The following is a 19,456-nucleotide window of genomic DNA, read 5'->3' as shown; positions in this document are numbered from 1 at the left end:
TTCTCTCAAGGATTGAACTCACAACCCTCCGTTTAGCAGGCTAATGCTCAAACCACTGAGCTATCCCTCCCCTTCTTACAAACAGTAGAGAAGTAGGGACCAGAAAGATAAAAACAATAAAGAAATGAGGATTTCCCAACCACAAACTATTGATAAGTGATTTCTTGCCAGACAGAATGCTATCAAACTCAGTTTTCTTTAACCATCTTAAGATGTTTCTTTATTTGGTGATGGTGGGCACTATTAGCACAGGATCACCTTCTTAACAGCCTTATATTACATTGTTTTGATGTAACTTAGATGGAATGTGAGGATGTGACTTCCTGCTTCCTCGCTCATGGCTGTTGCTCTTAATATGGCTGCAGACAAAGGCCTTAGGCCTTGCAATATGGCTACAGGAAAAGGCCTCGTCCTCTCAAGCTCAGGGCAGAAAAGGTGAGAGCTTGGACTCCATTTAGGACTAACTCTTCCACCCAGAGGTGCTTTTGGATAGCATGGAGGCACAATGGTAACTGACTCAGAGAACGCTGATGGACCAGAGAGTTAAGCTGGAGCAGGAGAGAGCACACATTGTGTGAGGATCTCAAGATCTACTTTCAGGTAGCAAGGATCAAGAGAGAGTGGCCTAGCTGTGTTGTCAAGGAGGAGTTTGGATACAAGGGTCCTTTACTCTGAGTACACAACTTTTTATGTAAGTGGGCTGACTTTTGCAGAGTGGTTTTGAGTAGTTGCTTCTTGAGTTCTTATGCTCTCAAGAGCTCCTTTAGTTCATAGTATTCTCCCCCTCCATCTCTGTCCCACAAGTGGCACCTATAGAACTCCTCCTCGTTCCATTCAGTCCCCGCTCCAGCCTGGCATACCCTATGGTGACCTCCCTTTCAGCTGTATGGATTGCTGAGCAATGACAGATAAACAGATTTTAAAAGGCATATTGAGATGAAGGGAAGGATTTATACTTAGTAACAACAATTTTATTTTCTAAAAATCAAACATATGGCAAGAAATTACACTGATCACTATGGACAAAGTATTTAGTACACCTCTACCCTGATATAACGCTGTCCTCAAGAGCCAAAAAATCTTACCGCGTAATAGGTGAAACTGCGTTATATCGAACTTGCTTTGATCCGCTGGAGCGCACAGCGCCCCCCCCCCCCCCACCACCCTCCCGGAGCGCTGCTTTACTGAGTTCTATCCAAATTCATGTTAATATAATTAGCATTCATCTGTTCTTCCAGGAATTAAATTTCATTATTTTGCTATTTAATGTATGAAAATAGGCCTAAACAGATTTTCCAGGCAAGTGATGTACAAATAAACCACGAATAAGAGCAATAATGACACTGCTTTATGCCTGTTGTCAGATGTGACTCAGGCTTCTGTAAATCTAGTAGGACACCAGTTGGTTATGGTTACTATCTTAGCTCAGCTCTTTGGAGTTATAGCAAACTCAAAGCAAGTTCTCCAGCACTGCAATCAAATTTTGGAGAAATGCACTAATACAGTAAGTACAGCAAACTAATCAGCTTTTCCATTACTCGGACAGTTGTTTGTCTTCCTCTCCCCCATTGATGGGCTCCTCTACAAAGATGTGTGAGGGTTCTGTTTGCTTGTAGCAAGTAACCTCTGTTAATTCAGATAAAGTGACAGCAACAAGCCTTATCTCCATTCTACTATTGCAGTAATCAAGCATTCCTATGTCCCAACTCATTACAACGAGTGTGAATTCTAATATCCTTACCATCTCTGGTCCAATGAACCCTTCAGGAAAGAGTAGAATGAGAACTTAAACAAGCTGTTACTTTCATTACTGTCTCCTAGTATTTAAAAGGATGGCTAGAGTACTACAATGGTTAACTGTTAACTTATTTTTCATTTCCATTGCTGCTCCTGCACTACAGATGACTCCGAATAGGTGTGGGGACAGGCAGACTGGATTAACACTGGTGGAAAGGCTCATGAACCTAATGTCTGGGAAAAGTAAAAGCCTGCAAGAACTGCTCTTGGGACATAAACATTGACTGGGTGTACAGGTTCAAGAAGAAACACAAAAGGAGGGTCACCTCCAAAGGATATGATAAGTTCAGGCATGAGCATAGGGAAATAATACAAGACTGTTTCAGGAACAAGAGAAATGCAAATGGCCAACACCATTCTGAAGTGAAATTTAACAAATAAGCATGCTTGGAAACTAATGACCCACATACTGGCCAGATGTATCACTGTAGTGTCTGTTCTCCTACTCAATACTGCCACTTCAACAGGCAGTATTGTCTCTAGCTGAACTGTCCCTACTCTCCCTCTCCCCTGCAGCCATTCCACTCCTCTGCAAGACTGTGACAAGGAAAGTGGAACCCAATTATGCCTTTCATGAACATTTAAGAGATCTACAGTCCATTGTAGTGTACTTAACTTATTTGATGTGGTAGTTGTCCTGCAACCTCATACATATATAACACTTCTTGAAAAGAGAGGCTCTGTGTAGCTTACACCTAAAGTGTGCTGTGTTCTAATACCAAAATCACCATATTCTTGCACCTCAACAAATCATACCTAAAGCATAAGATACAGAAATGCTTAAAACCATCAAGTCAAATGCTGCCATCACTTCAGTCTAACGATGGCATGGCATGCCATCAACTCGTGTTGATTTGAATTGTCACTTCTGATCATTTACTCCACACTCTCCTTACGGATTGCTATACATGATATTTAACAAGACATGTAATACCCAAGGAGAAATCTGACACAAATTGAACTATGACAATCACTGCCTCCGCCCAATGCCTCGCTGTCACTTACAGTTATGTCAGTCAACACTATGCTGACTGCAGGCTCTTCTAAAAGTAATAGTCAAGCTGCAGCAGCTTTTCTGTCCAGCTGTGCACAGGAAAGTCCTGTTCCCTCACTCCATAATTTGTAATCAGGAACTGATATTAAACTTGCCACTTGGTGGTGGTAATCTCGTAAAGCCCTAAAGGATAGTGGTAGGTTCATCACAATTTTTGCATGCTTCCGACTATTGATATGCTAAGAATTACTTCAGGTTTTTTTTTATCCTGCTGATTGCTCTTCCATATTCTCTTCTCCCTACTGACTTATTTCTGTTTGTTGCATTCTGTTGGTTATTTCTTCGGCTGGCTTCTAGTCTTTGACTCCTGTTTGGCTCAAATTTTATCTTGTGTCTTGCCATTTCATCACACTGTCCTTTATACTTTTTGTTTAGGGGTGTATCTACTCTCCAATTCTTATAACATGTCCAAGAAACCTCCATGCTAAGTTAATGGATTTTAACTTTACATTCTACTTGAACCGTTTCTGAAACCTCCTCCCCTTCTAAATTGTACGGTCATAGCACCAAACACTAGCATGAGCCTTCTTGCAGGATGCTTACTAGTTACTACTCAAACAAATTTCTGTGTTTACAGCCAGTGTATAGGCAGATACTTGAAGTTGCCCATTAGGTGTCTGAAAGTGCTTGTAATGTTCTATGCACTCTGCCAAATGAAAGGCAGTATATTCTGCCTTGAAATAAATGTTAAAATTGAGTTTTTGTTTTTAAAAATCCCTGAACACTGCACTTAGTCACTTTTTTCTTGATAGAGAGGTTGGTAGGGTAGACCCTACTAGAGTATTTGAATTAGGACCAGGGTTTGGAGCCAGATGCCCTACGTATGATCTGTACCATTCCAGAGCTTACATTGGAGTCTGTGGACTCTTTGGTAAGAGCTGCTTTGCCACCTAATACTAATTGCTCCTTCCTATATAGGTTATATCAAAATATATAGGTAATGCAAAATAGATTTCTGAAACATGATGTAGGGCAGTATCCCTGCCCACCTCACTGAATGACAAGAGGCCACTTTGCCCACCTTACCATTATAGGTCAAACCAACTGTCCTCTCCCGCTATCCATATTTGCAGGTAAATCATTCATTATATTCAAATCAGAAACTAATCTCTTCCAGTCCATTACCCTTCTACAAGTCCACTGATGCAAACTAGCAGTTGTTTCCCTATGTCCAGATTTAGGCAATACAGCCAATGAAAAGTTTTTTCTTACCTTTTTCTAGTTAGGCTCTTCCTTTACCCACTCCTCCTGCACTACATTCCCGGGAACCTTCCTCATTGAAAGAAGCAGCTTTAGCATTCTGCCGCAAATTTTTGGAAGCTTTACTGCAATTGTTGGCTCCATTTGGACAATTTCTAGCCCAGAATAGCTTCCTTTGGAACTCTAATCTCCTTTTAGGAGGAAATGAAATGGAAGGGCTGAAAGCACACTGGCTGTGGTAAGAAGCAACAGAGGGTCCTGTGGCACCTTTAAGACTAACAGAAGTATTGGGAGCATAAGCTTTCGTGGGTAAGAACCTCACTTCTTCAGATGCAAGTCATCTGAAGAAGTGAGGTTCTTACCCACGAAAGCTTATGCTCCCAATACTTCTGTTAGTCTTAAAGGTGCCACAGGACCCTCTGTTGCTTTTTACAGATTCAGACTAACACGGCTACCCCTCTGATACTTGGCTGTGGTAGTAGAATGAGGGTCACACTTAAAGAATCTCACTGTGCTGGTCACTGTCACTTTTGGTAGTCAGAGAAAGAGGCAGCTTGCAGATCCAGCATTTGCAGCTCACTCTGTGGAAAGGTTTGGGCATCCAAAGATCCCCAGCAGAAGCATGTATTTAAATTCTGAGTTAAAGAAGGGAGATCTTGAACTGAACCACAACTGTCCTGTGGTCAGTTCAGAGGTTTGGGTATACAGGACCAAATTGTCCATGATGTTGTTTTCTGGCTTAACCAGATATTTGTCAGGGCTTTGTCCTTTTCCCTGAAAATTCCCCACTTACCCAAAATAATATGTTAATACAAGGAATATTCCAACTCCAGAGGGTCTGCTTTCTCTTTCCAGGGAATGACTTTCCCTTCCTCCTAACTCCAGGAGCCTTAGGACTTAAGGGCTGTCGTGCAACTCAACTTGGCTAGCCTCCCTTCATGATGGAGATTCTCAGTTGCATCTGATGCAGAAGCAGCACTCCCAGTTTCTTCAAGGAGGACTTTCCATGAAGACTAAAAGACGTATTTGGCAATTCTCTAAAATCCAGCCAGTTTAAAAATCATGAGGACACCAGCTCAGCTTCTGCCTGTTTACAGCTACATTTCTGATGAAGGGCGACTATACAAGGCCCTATCAAAACTCTCCTGTAAGCGGTTATACCACTATAGCCCCCGGTGTGGATATTTGTATTAAGGTACAAGAGTGCCTTTTTTTTTTTCCATTTAGCTTAAACTCCTTCCCAAGAGACAAACTAAACTGAAAAAAGACACTCGTACTGGAATGTCTGCCAGGGTGCTGGTGCTATATTGGTTTAAATTCTCATCTTTGGCTATACCTAGATAGAGAAGTCCTTAAATAACTACACCGCTACCCCGATATAACACAAATTCGGATATAACGCGGTAAAGCAGTGCTCCGGAGGGGCGGGGCTGCTCACTCCGGCGGATCAAAGCAAGTTAGATATAACGTGGTAAGATTTTTTTTTTTTGGCTCCCGAGGACAGCGTTGTATCGGGATAAAGGTGTATACATACATGAATCCTAGTTTGAGATTGGGGCAATCAGTTTACATTACCCTTTTTAAGAGTCATGTGTTACAGGGGTGATAACAGGACTATAGAAAAACAATTTTTTAAACAAGTATGGCATTTTGACAAACTTATATTGCTAATCTTATGGGGGAGGGGGAGATGGACCCACCTCATACTGAAAAAGTGAGGACATCAGTCAAATTAAGTGGCTAAAACAAATATGGATCACTCAAGCAGTGGAGTGTTTGGTCACAGCTCCTTTGAAATTCTTTTAAAAACAAATCAAGTCACTCTTACAGAGGTCGAAGCCCATATCAAGCTTGAATAATTGTTTTTTAGAATGCAGTATGCCTTCCAAAGGATCAAATGTCTTGCAATCTCAAATAGTGCAGTAGATTGTTTCCCCAAAATTCCCTGTTCATGGAGAGTGATTCTTCATCTCAAAATAAGTTATGTGAAAACACAGGCTTAGACTGGAATGGCCCATTTTTATATGTGGGGAGTGATCCTACTTTTTGGCATTGGAGCCAGGAAGGCTAGCAGGTTGGATTATCTCAGATTTTTATTATCAAGGCTTGCTTCAGAATGCAGTCTTTTTTTTTAATGTCTGTTCCATTTTGAAAGATTTTTCATTCCGTTAATCAGTTTATCTAGAATAAAAGTGAACATTTAAAATCTTATTCCATTTCTTGGACTGGTGGTTTTTTGGACACCATCTGGTTTGAAATCTCTGGGTGGGGCACAAAAAGGGGAACGGCTCTGGATGCAGCTTTGATAGTACGTCGGTATAGATTTGCCACAATGAGCAGTAACAAGTTGGTTTCAAGCGAGTTCCATCCATGCAAATCATAGGTTCCCTTGAATATATTTAATATTTGTACCAGGACATCTATATCGGTGGCTTGTCATAGATGGTTGGAGTTGAGGTGAAGACCCAGTGTAAGCTAGCCCTAAAGCTCATGTTGATGTTACCTCTGTTCTAAGCAAATGTGCCCTGGATCATAATGGGTGACATACTGCCTGCACTCTGGTCCTGTTGAAAGATACATTTTTAATTTTTTTTTTTTAAATTAATGGAGATATCCCATCTCCTAGAACTGGAAGGGGCCTTGAAAGGTCATCAAGTCCAGCCCCCTGCCTTCATTAGCAGGACCAAGTACTGATTTTGCCCCAGATCCCTAAATGGCCCCCTCAGGGGTTGAACTCACAACCCTGGGTTTAGCAGGCCAATGCTCAAACCACTGAGCTATCCCTCCCCCAATAAAGGACTTGATAACTTTTGTGATTAAGTATTCTCACTTTTTGAATAAAAGCATCCTTCCTTCCTTAGAACAGTGTTCCAGGGTTCATTGCAAAATGGTGTCATATGTGATCAATCGGGAATGTTGTTTGCCTGAGATCAGTTGACTAATACTGTGTTTTCCAAGCCACTTGGGATGAGCTAACAACTTGGTATCTCCACTAGTGTTTGGAATTAGTCATTAGCCATTTAGACTAAAGTGCTGCTTGCATTTATCATGCTCTAAGTAATCCATACAATTTAGTGTAAGGTTTGAAACATTACTGCTGTATTTGAAGGAGCCACATCTCAAAGATAACCAACTCCAGTCATAAAACCATAAAGGCTTCATATGTCAATTAATACCCAGCACATGGTATGTACTAATGAGTCTTTAGACCCAGGCATCTTAGCAATAGAGATGTATATTAAAGAAAATGATCTAGCCAAAAGACTGCAAAATTTCATTAGTAAAGTGTCTAAGTGATCACCAAACCCCAAAGGTGATCCTTCACTCAGGTTCCTTATCTTGTTGCTTTTCCATGACACATAGATGCTAAATAAAATTCCAATAAATTGAACGAGACTTGGTTGTAAAGGGTGTGTATCTGAATGGTTGCTGTTTGGTGAGTTTCTTTATGCAAAATAGAACACTCTTATACAAACCATTTGTGCGAAAATGAAATGTTGCTTTTTATTTTTAAATTGCTCATTAGCACTTACCTCTGACTTCTTAGTCTAAGATATGTTACGCTAATTTTAATAGTTAAATTTTAAATATCAAAGCTTGAGCTTGTAAATAAGGGTTTGGAGATCTTGGATTTCTAATCTATGGTAACATTTTAAAAGTGTGTTAATAACATTAAAGAACTACAGCAACCAAACTTAAGACTGCTTTATAACTGGCGCTTGGCATTTCAAAGCGTTGTATCCAAACATTAACATTCTCTTAAGTTTCTGAGGTGCAAGGGTTATTCTGTTTTTATAGATGGGAAAGCAAAATTGTTGACTTCCAAAGGCCACAGAGAGAGTCTGATAGAGCCGGGTATGGACACCGAATATCTCGCTCCCAGAAACATGCTGCCCAGTCCACAACATCACACTGTCTCCTCTTCACTTAAAACTGTTGTAATTATTATTGTGGAGGATTTTTTTTCACTGCTGCGATCCATTATAAAATCTCAGAACTGATTTAGCAAAAAAAAATCTTTCACAGAATGGTAAGGGAAGGTGGGTGTGTCCCCTCTCCCGTTTCCCTCCCCCCACTTATTTATGGTTTTGGTAGTCATTAGTTAAAATGTAATTCTAAGATAGGCTACTTTGAAGCTATTGTGTTAGACTATTTTCTTTTTTGCATACACTGTGGGAGCAGAAAATAGTATTCGATACGTGCTTTAATTAAGATTTCTCATCATTTTCTGTAATTGTCTTAACAACAAGACAGGCACTCTTCTGAAATGAGTTGAAGTTTTTCTAACTTGGGGGGAAAAAACAGTAAGCTAGCATCTGAATGGAAATATTAGATTGGTATTGACATGGTGATGTCTAGAAGTTGTTCTCCTTATGCTGTGGCAGTTCAACTTAAGATGCACATGGCCTTACTTTATGAACTACTTAAATAGGTTTATTTAAAAAAAATTAGTTTTTAAAATTAAATCTTGTTTACAGCCAGGTTGATGAAGTTTTGCGTGTTTTAAGGGACATTACAACTATGTTGATGTCTTAAAGTCAGAGAAATTGTTCACCTTTTTAAAACATTACCATTTACCTTGAGTCACATGTTCCATTTTATTGGCCTCCTTCATATAGAAAATAGAGCATTTGTGTTAGGTTTAACTTGATATCTAATGCTATATCTTCTATGTGAAAGGAAGTATTATGTACACTTTTCCATGTTTTACATCATGGTATTTTGAATAACCATGTTTCCATATTCACATCAATTTTTTTGTTTTTTGTTTTGTTTTCAATTTATGCACAGCACTTGCTCTGAAATTTGGGGACTGAGTACACCAAATACGATAGATCAGTGGGATACAACAGGCCTTTACAGCTTCTCTGAACAAACCAGGTGAATATGCTGCCCTCTGTCTCATCATAGAGATCTTGTGGGAGGGATTGGCTTTGGAGGGTCTGTAGAGGGATGCTTTTGCTGTAAATTTTACTAAAATGCTTCCTAGTTATCATATGGTACAGCACTCTAAAAACAATTGCTTGCCACTATTTTTTTAAAAAAAGATTCTCAGCTGATGTTTTGACCAATGAAAATTCTAATTCTGGAATAATCCTCCTCCCACACCAATGCCATTGAAAGAATGGGAAGACTTAGAAAATGCAAGCGCTAATGTGTTTTGGTATTTTTAACAACCAGGTTAGCACACTTAACTCCTTAGGCCTAATTATACAAAGTTTTTAAATTGCTTTGTATGTCATAGATTTTTGAACTAGTAGCACATATCTGATCAATTAGCAAGATTTAAAGAATTATTCTTTTAAAAAAAATTAAATAGGGTTTTTATTTTTTCATGTCACCTTTACTTTGTGTATTGAGGTTTGTCTCTCCCATCCCATAACAATCATAAACATCTGCATTTGTGTAAGCTTATGCAGTCTGTCTTAAAACTAGCAAAACACTTTCAACTGGTAGCAAGGTCCATGAATACTCAAATACATAATTAAATTGCACCCTTTTACAAGATGTGTTTTGATGCTTTTTGCGTTATTGTTATACTGCCATGTGGATCACCTGAGCAGCTGACTGCTTTAGGTTTATTTGAAGTCCTCTGGAAATTACTCTGCTTAAAGCATCCATGCTACAGTGTAGTCCTGAAGGGTAGAAATCGAGGGACTGTTCATCGTGTGCAATGTTACAAATGTCTTGTACCTGTCAAATTCATATGAAGTATTCATCTTATGTGCTTGGAGGTGGAATGGCTTTTTAATGAATCCCAAACTCATTGGCATTAACTTATGCTAGAGCTTCTCAAGTTACTTTAAAAATACTACCTTCTGAAGTTCTCCAGCAACAGCAGTTTAAATATTGTAATCCTTTTGTTTTCTGAGGGGGTAGAGAAAACACTCAACCGCCCCATTCCCCAACCTTTTGATTATGATGATTTTTAAGATACAGCCTGTAAATATTTTTGAACATCTTCCCCATATAGGTCTCTCGATGGCCGTCTACAGGTATCTCATCGTAAAGGATTACCACATGTTATTTACTGCCGCTTGTGGCGCTGGCCAGATCTTCACAGTCACCATGAACTTAAGGCAATTGAAAACTGTGAATATGCTTTTAATCTTAAAAAGGATGAAGTATGTGTAAATCCTTACCACTATCAGAGAGTGGAGACACCAGGTAGGAAGACTGCCGTTAGACATTTTAAAGAAGCCCCAGTACAATGTTTACCCAGAAAACTCTTAATAGATTAGGTTGGAGTCCATTAGTAATATTTAGGGTACAAAAGTGAGCAGAAAAGGGTTGTCCATGCGGTTTTGCCAAAATGGCAAGATTTGGATGAAAAAATAGCATAGATTTTGCAAACTCAAATAATTGGACTGTCAGTTAACTTTTCAATTGTGGTAATATAGAAAAACTTCTAAAATGTGTATTTTATTTATGTTGGACAGTTTCAAACCCTCAGTTTAGCATGAAAATGTCTGCAATTAGTGTAGTGAAATCCACCTGCGTTTGACTACTGAAAACATAAATGACTGTCCAAGTTAGCTGATATGGAATAGTCTTATTAAACAGGCTTTTTACAAATCTGATACTTCTGATAACTGATTTAGAACTACTCTGTAATTGCCTGAGTTTCAAAACAGCTCAGCATATCTGAAGATCTGGTTTTCATAGAACATAGAGAAGTAAAATAGATATTTACGGGATCTCACTAATGTTTTATATTCTACTTTCCCAGTTTTGCCTCCTGTGCTAGTGCCACGACATACTGAGATTCTAACAGAACTTCCGCCTCTTGATGACTATACTCATTCCATTCCTGAAAACACTAACTTTCCAGCTGGAATTGAACCACAGAGCAATTATATACCAGGTATCTTTCTTTTCTAAAAGATACTATCTCTTTATATTAGTGGTTAATATCCATGTAATAAGTCAAAGGTAGACATTAAATTAAATCTGTAATTGTTAAGATTACTAGAAAGACAAACTCAGGATATGCTTTCTAAACTTCAAAGTGAGGTTTTTTGTAGCTATAATAATTCAAGTGAAAATATTTATAAATATGCTTTTGTACAAAACAATTCTGTATGCTTTTACTAAACTAATAAACCAGCATTGTTTGTTAAAACAAAAATATGACACAGTGTACATGTTTATTTTTATTAGACAGCATGTCTAGGATTTGAGATGCTGTTGAGGACAGTGGTCTGACTTGATAAATGATCTGGAAAGGGGGCGGTGAACATTGAAGTGACAAAATTTGCAGACAATACAAAATTTCTTAAAATAGTTAGGTCCAAAGCTGATTGCCAGGAGTTACGCTACTGGGTAACTGCATGACAAAATGGCAGATGAAATTCATTTTTGGTAAGTGCAAAGTAATGCACATTGGAAAACATAATCCCAACTATACGTTTAAGGTGATAGCTATTACCACTCAAGAAAGAGAACTTGAAGTCATTGTGGATAGTTCTATGGGAGCACCTTCTCAGTGAGCAGCAGCCACATGTTGAATACTGCATACAGTTCTAGTTGCCCTATCTCAAAAAAATATACATTATCATTAGAAAATGTACACAAAGGAAACAATGATGGAGGGGGGAAAAGGTGAGGAGATATGATAGAAGTCTTTAAAATCATTAATGGTGTGGAGAAAGTGAATGGGGAAGTGTTATGGGAGGGGGTAAATAACAAGAACTAGAGCTTACCCAATGAAATTAATAGTCAGCAGGTTCAAAAAAGAATTAGGTAAGTTCATGGAGAATAGGTCCATCAATGGCTATTAGCCTAGCTGGTCAGAGGATGCAACCCCATGCTCTGGATGTTCCTAAACCTCTGACTGGTAGGACTGGATGATATGGGCTGTATGACCTGTCAAGGCTGCACGTATTTTTCTAAAGTTACTGTACGTGCAGAACTTCAGTTTTCAAACTGTCTAGTAATGAGGGTCTTAAATACCAAACTTCAGCTTTCTGTTTTGGGCTGCTTTGGTGCTAGGTAATCTGTGTTCTGAGGCAAAAACCATATACGGAAAATGTGAATGACAAAGGTTGAAGGTTAGCAACTGAAAACAGGAGGGATTAATTAGATTAGAAACGGTTATTGACCTTAACCATAGCTGTTGGCTCAACCGTAATGTATGCATCAGAGGTGGGAAGAATCCATTTTCACAGTGGATTGTGTTTATATTAAAATAAACAATAACAAAAAACAATTCTCTCAAGTACTTCTTGAAACCATTCTTTTCACTACTTAGTTATCTTAATATAAACGTGGCTAGTAATCTGATGTGCTAGAATGATAGTACCGTTCAGAAAATAGTTACCTTGGGTACTTTATTGTGTGCAAGCAGAACGTTCATTTCTGGTATCTACAGCCGTGATCCCATTGAATATGTGTGAAAGATTTCCACGATACATGCTAGCTTTTTATGACTTCATTGTAAATTTGTTTGGTATCTGTGAAAGTTGAATTTCTTGTCTGACTTTTAGTCTTGTTCAATTCCTTTGATCCCCCAAGTGCAATTTTGGATTAGTACATGACTTTAAAATCTTTTTGCAATACTTATTCTAGAGTAAGTAAAAATTCAAAGTTGAGGGCTTTTTACTATTCATTTAGTTACAATATTAACCATCTCTCAATTACCATGGTAATATATCTATTTTAATAGCAATCAAGTACCCTCCAGTCATTTAAGGTTTATTGAAGATATTTAAATCTTTTCCTTTTAGTTTGTAAACCGTAAAAAGGGAAAGGCATCAATAGGTGCCTTGATAGCAAAAGGCTTGCCTGGCTCAGAGATTTCGTATAGAAAATGGCTGCCTGAAGTGCAGTGAGTTAATGCCTTCAAGGCAGTATAGAAAATGCATATTTTGGGGGGCAGAGGAAGCCAACCGTAGTCTCCTGTGTTGTGTGGTTTTTTTTTTTTTTTTTTTTATTTTAAACTATTGCCACTCTCAAATTAGACTTCCAGTATCAAAAACCCTCTTAAATTGTTTGTCATTAGTAGGGCTGTCGATTAATCACAGATAACTCAGTCGATTAACTCAAAAAAATTGCGATTAATAGCACTTTTAAACAATAGAATACCAATTGAAATGTATTATATTTTTGGATGTTTTTCTACATTTTCAAATATGTTGATTTCAGTTACAACACAGAATACAAAATGTATAGGGCTCATTATAATAAAAAATAATATAAAAATATTTGCACTGTAAAAATGATAAAGAAATAGTTTTTTTCAGTTCACCTCATACAAGTACTGTAGGGTTTTCTTATTTTTTATTACAAATATTTGCACTGTAAAAAAAAAATATAAAGTGAGCACTGCACACTTTGTATTCTGTGTGGTAATTGAAATCAGTATTTTTGAAAATGTAGAAAACATCCAAAAACATTTAAATAAATGGTATTCTATTATTCGTTAACAGTGCGATTAATTTTTTTAATCGCTTGATAGCCCTAGTGATTAGTTAAAATTTAACAGATTGAAATTTTCTTTAAAAAGCTAAGGAAGGTGACAAGCATAAGAACTTTTGTGGTGCTTTGAAAACAAGTTGGAATTGCCTAGAATCCGAGAAGGGAACTGGCATGGATGGGATCATTGTCGAGTGGAAGGTATAGCTAGTGGGTGACATAAGCTTTCCTTGGATGTTGAAGAAGGAAATGGGTGGAACTGTGGACTGTTGTAGTGAGGGTTGGTTTTCTGTAATGTAGAAAATTCTAAAATGTGGGAAGGGTAACTGATAACATGGCTATCCTACGTGAAGGTGGCTAGTTCATGGATTTTTCAGTGTTGAGTTCACCAGAGGGCTTCTCACTTTTAATTCTAGTAAATGTGAAAGCTGTTGATCAATACTGCAAAATTCTGCAACTGGCTGAAATGCAAGCATGCTATAGCATGCTCCAAACAAGAATTGCATATGAAGTTATATATACATTTATGTAGTGAACACTTGACAAATATAAAAAAAAAACCCAACAACATAGACATTACACACAAATTTCACCTAGATAAGGCACAGACTTAGGGCTAGAAGGTGTTCCAGATGGTGCTGTGACAAATAACACCCACCAATGTGAAGTCCTAACTCACTGCTCAGATAGTGTATGGCACAAACTGTCTCGAATGAAAATCCTAAAAACTTAATCCTGTAAGCATTCAGTGAGCTAACATATGTAATATTGATACAATTTGTTTGCTCTTGGCAGAAACGCCACCACCAGGATATATCAGTGAAGATGGAGAAACAAGTGATCAGCAGTTGAACCAAAGCATGGATACAGGTAAAACATATTCATCTCTTCACTATATGTTCAGAGTTGGGATTTCTAGATGTGATAATCTAACACAATGGGATGACTTCTTTCAACCATGGTTGTAATAATGGAGGTCTGACAGGCCTACTTTAATTGTAAGCCTAACTGTGGAAAGTGGGTAGAGGCTCATAATTTGCTACAGTGTCCTGTTATATAAAATAATTAAAAAAAAAAATGTAAAGGGGTGAGGGGAACTGAATTAATTAAAAAATAAATGGTTTACTGATACCACTCAAGGACTGTGTTTAAGATTGACTGATAAGGGGATCCGTAAGCAATGGACCATAAGAACATAGAATGGCCATACTGGGTCAGACCAAAGATCCATCCAGCCCGGTATCCTGTCTACTGACAGTGACCATTGGCAGGTGCCACAGCGGGAATGAACCTAACAGGTAATGATCAAGTGATCTCTCTCCTGCCATCCATCTCCATCCTCTGACAAACAGAGTCTAGGGACACCATTCCTTACCCATCCTGGCTAATAGCCATTAATGGACGTAACCTCCATGAATTTATCTAGTTCTCTTTTAAAACCCTGTTATAGTCCTAGCCTTCACAACCTCCTCAGGCAAGGAGTTCCACAGGTTGACAGTGCGCTGTATGAAGAACTTCCTTTTATTTGTTTTAAACCTGCTGCCCATGAATTTCATTTGGTGGCCCCTAGTTCTTATATTTTGGGAACAAGTAAATAACTTGGTTTTGTGAGATCTTTTTGAAGTTCTTCGCAGTCTGCTTTGGTCTTAACCATCTTGAGCAGTTTAGTATCGTCTGCGAACTTTGCCACCTCACTGTTTACCGCTTTCTCCAGATCATTTTTGAATAAGTTGAAGAGGATTGGTCCTAGGACTGACCCTTGGGGAACACCACTGGTTACCCGTCTCCATTCTGAAAATTTACCATTTATTCCTACCCTTTGTTCCCTGTCTTTTAACCAGTTCTCAATCCATGAAAGGATCTTCCCTCTTATCCCAAGACAACTTAATTTACGTAAGAGCCTTTGGTGAGGGACCTTGTCAAAGGCTTTCTGGAAATCTAAGTACACTATGTGCACTGGATCCCCCTTGTCCACATGTTTGTTGACCCCTTCAAAGAACTCTAATAGATTAGTAAGACACAATTTCCCTTTACAGAAACCATGTTGACCTTTGCCCAACAATTTATGTTCTCCTATGTGTCTGACAATTTTATTCTTTGCTATTATTTCAACTAATTTGCCTGGTACTGACGTTAGACTGACCGGTCTATAATTGCCGGGATCACCTCTAGAGCCCTTTTTAAATATTGACATTACATTAGCTATCTTCCAGTCATTGGGTACAGAAGCCGATTTAAAGGACAGGTTACAAACCATAGTTAATAGTTCCGTAATTTTACATCAGAGTTCTTTCAGAACTCTTGGGTGAATGCCATCTGGTCCCGGTGACTTGTTACAAAATTGGTACTTCAAAAAATAGGCCTAATGTGGCAAAATAATGAGAGGATAAACCATTCTTCCCATCATCCTTTTTGGGGCCTTTAAAAAGAAACTTGAGGAAAAAAGAAATTTTTACCATCCTCGTGGCGGTAGCAAAAGGATTGTTGCTGTGACACCAGACCTTAATAGTCCGGTGGGGACGCTTGACTATCATCACTTCATCAGAGGGGAACTCAGCTTGATACATGTGAGATCCTGCTGTCTTGCCTCCCTCATTTGTCCTTTGCCATCCCCACCACTATCTTGCGCCTGTCCTGTGTCTTCCTCTCTTGGCTTTTCACCTGATTGTAAAATCAACTGCGCTGCACAGCACCAGCATAGCGAGATGAGATGACCCAACCAGCTCTGCTTGGTTGAAGGACCAGTGAAGGAAAGGAATCTAATCAGACCAACCAAATGATGTTCCAGGCCAGGGAGGTGAGTTGGAGTACAGAGGTGGCCGATCTGCCAAACAAAAGCATCTGTCTGAATGACCAGCTGACTTGTATCCTGAGAACATCAACAAAAGCTGTATTTCCCCCCCATTTATACTATCCTATCTCCTGTCTATCTTGTGGCTGTTTTGTCAAAAGCAGGAAAGGAACTGTCATTCCCACCTCAGAATTACACAACAGAACGAACCCTTTTTTCCCCACTAAGGAGGACTGTTTGGCAGAATAAGAGACTGTAATCCCTATTCATCCATTTAAAAAAAAAAAAAAAAAGTGTTGATAGATTTTGACCGTTTATTTTGCATTTTCACTCAATTTTAGTTTCAATTTGTTTTGCCTTTTTTAAAATCTTTTACATTTGTGTATGTTAATCAGTACATTTTTAACCTTGTGGAATAAATTTTATAGTACATTTGCTAGGGTACAAAGCAGGCTGAGGTCTCTATCAACCAAATCCTTGGCCTTGTTTTAAAACTGTTTAACTTTGGACCGTTTCAGGGTCCTGTTAACACGTTTGACAATTTGGGTCCTTTATTCCATCTAAATTAACAAAACTCCTTTTCACCACAAATCATGATGGCATGCCTCTGGTATATACAAGCATATTATTCCAATCTCCTCTTCTGAAATTTCAATACTAATTTAGTATGAACAATGACTATATATGGAAATGACTTCTTACAAAAGAACATAACTATCCCAGGTAGTTTCAAGGATGAATCATACTGGGGCATACTTGCCAATATCTTGCCAGACTATCCTGAAAAGAGCATCTTGTAGATAAGTTTATATTAGCCAAGGAAGTTGATACTTTTGTTTCCAGAAGTCTAGGGGGCTGCTTTATCAGATCTGCTTAATTAAATAGTATGACAATTTTGAAAACCTTATTCTATATAACTTTTTTTTCTTGTGCTCATCACCATGGTGAGAGCATCAACAATGACTCTGTCTGCACAAGTACCTCTGATGTAGAGAAGTATTCCCATTTGACATATAGGGAATGGAGGCAGATATTAAGTGAATTTGGCCAACGTCACACAGAAAGACTGGCAGAACTGAGAGTAAAACTTTGATCTCGTTGGTCCCGGTCCTTTGCCTTAACTGTAAGATTCCCTGACTGGCGGTTAGACCTCCCCCTAACTTTGCATGACTAGTGCTTGATGCTACCAGTGCTGGTGACAGAATATATGTAAAATCAATTGCAAAAGGAAATTGCTAATCTCGTTTGGCCAGTAGCATGGGGCAAAAGACTAATCCAATCTTGCTCACTATGTACTCTTGGGGGAATTCTGTGCCAAAAAAATGAATTCTGCACACACTATTTTAAAATTCTGCATATTTTATTTGTCAAAATAACAGTATATAATCATGCCAATTTCAATTATTTTGGTAACTTATTTCAAAATACCTGTCAGAAACTATCTCTATAACAACACAGACAAACAGAAATTTTCCCCAGGAGTAGAGTTAAAGAAACCTCTACAACAACTCAGTTCCTGTTCCTGTCACACATCACCTCCATATTGGTACACATAACAAAATTCATTCCGCACGTGGATGTAAAAAATTAGAGGGAACGCTGGTCAGCACTGTTACCTCTGGATGAGAAGTTCCTGCTGACAGTGCGTACAAATTGCCAACATTAAACACAGACTGCCAAGATAGACTGTCTTACTTAAATTGGACTCTAACTATGCTAGTTTAGATAAGGGCTGCAGTGCCTCACCAGTATAAACTCGATGCCTTAGTTAAAAGGCTAACCTGCTAGAAGCAACCTTGTGTTTTGTGTCTTTGCCTCTTTCCCCTATATTTCTTCTCCAGTCCATAGCAGACTGTGCAGGAGAGTCCATGTTTCTTTTCTCAGTCTTTCTTCATCCTTCCATAAAGAATAGTCTTTTAAATATATAATCCTAGCTGTGTCATTTCCAAAGACATGCCTGGCCTCCAGTGAAAGTTTGGATCTCAAAGCTTCATGAAACCTCTGTATTTGTCACATCTACCTTCTTTTCTAGCTGCCCTCACTGGAAGAAGCCACTGGTTTCTACAGTCGATAAAAATAGACAAAATATAAATGAGGATATAAGATATAATCATGAGATGACTGTAATGTGAGTTCCTGACAAATACTTAAGATTTCAGCATTAAAAGTGTTTAATACAGTAGAACCTCATTTACGAACATCAGAGTTACAAACTGATTAGTCAACCACACACCCCTTTGGAACTGGAAGTACGCAATCAGGCAGCAGAGACCAAAAAAAGCAAATACTGTACAATACTGTGTTAAATGTAAACTACTAAAAAAAGGGGGAAAGGTTTTAAAAGAAAAAAAATTTTTTACAAGGTAATTTAAATGAAACAAGTACAGTTTCCTTAAGATGGTAAAAAGCAGCATTTTTGTTCTGCATAGTAAAGTGTCAAAGCTATATTATGTTAATGTTCAGTTGTAAACTTTTGGAAGAACAGCCATAATGTTTTGCGCAGAGTTATGAACAACCTCTGTTCCCGAGGCCTTCATAACGCTAAGGTACTACTGTACTAACAAAAAGCAAAAGTAGCTTCTAAAGTGTGTATACAGTTGGGCAGTTATGTGTATTGATATTTTAAACTAAGGATAAGGCACTTCATTTCTGAGTGTTTCATTTAGATTACGGAAGACCATGGTTCTTCATATGCTAGCATTATATTACGATATTATTCTTCATAATGAACTACAAACACATCTGAAATCTTAACAGAGGGTCCTGTGGCACCTTTGAGACTAACAGAAGTATTGGGAGCATAAGCTTTCGTGGGTAAGAACCTCACTTCTTCAGATGCAAGTCATCTGAAGAAGTGAGGTTCTTACCCACGAAAGCTTATGCTCCCAATACTTCTGTTAGTCTCAAAGGTGCCACAGGACCCTCTGTTAAGATTTCAGATGTGTTTGTAGTTCATTATGAAGAATAATATCGTAATATAATGCTAGCATATGAAGAACCATGGTCTTCCGTAATCTAAATGAAACACTCAGAAATGAAGTGCCTTATCCTTAGTTTAAAATATCAATACACATAACTGCCCAACTGTATACACACTTTAGAAGCTACTTTTGCTTTTTGTTAGTACAGTAGTACCTTAGCGTTATGAAGGCCTCGGGAACAGAGGTTGTTCATAACTCTGCGCAAAACATTATGGCTGT

General features: G+C 38.4%; 1 protein-coding gene across 3 annotated transcripts in view; it reads left to right on the top strand.

The window, feature by feature from the left end:
* The window catches only part of SMAD2 (SMAD family member 2), a 60,506-nt gene that overhangs the window by 24,369 nt on the left and 16,681 nt on the right, over window positions 1-19,456 (top strand). For 2 of the 3 annotated variants that reach the window (XM_034774201.1, XM_034774198.1), the window contains exons 2-5: window positions 8,843-8,932; window positions 10,026-10,219; window positions 10,782-10,916; window positions 14,261-14,335. In XM_034774201.1, the coding sequence (XP_034630092.1) occupies window positions 8,843-8,932; window positions 10,026-10,219; window positions 10,782-10,916; window positions 14,261-14,335 (494 nt within the window). The remainder of the gene's footprint in view (window positions 1-8,842; window positions 8,933-10,025; window positions 10,220-10,781; window positions 10,917-14,260; window positions 14,336-19,456) is intronic. The other variant, XM_034774200.1, reaches the window with a different exon arrangement.

This window comes from Trachemys scripta, chromosome 6, assembly GCF_013100865.1.
Source record: "Trachemys scripta elegans isolate TJP31775 chromosome 6, CAS_Tse_1.0, whole genome shotgun sequence".
In the NCBI taxonomy this organism is placed as follows: Eukaryota; Metazoa; Chordata; order Testudines; family Emydidae; genus Trachemys; species Trachemys scripta.
This window is presented reverse-complemented; position numbering and strand designations above follow the sequence as displayed.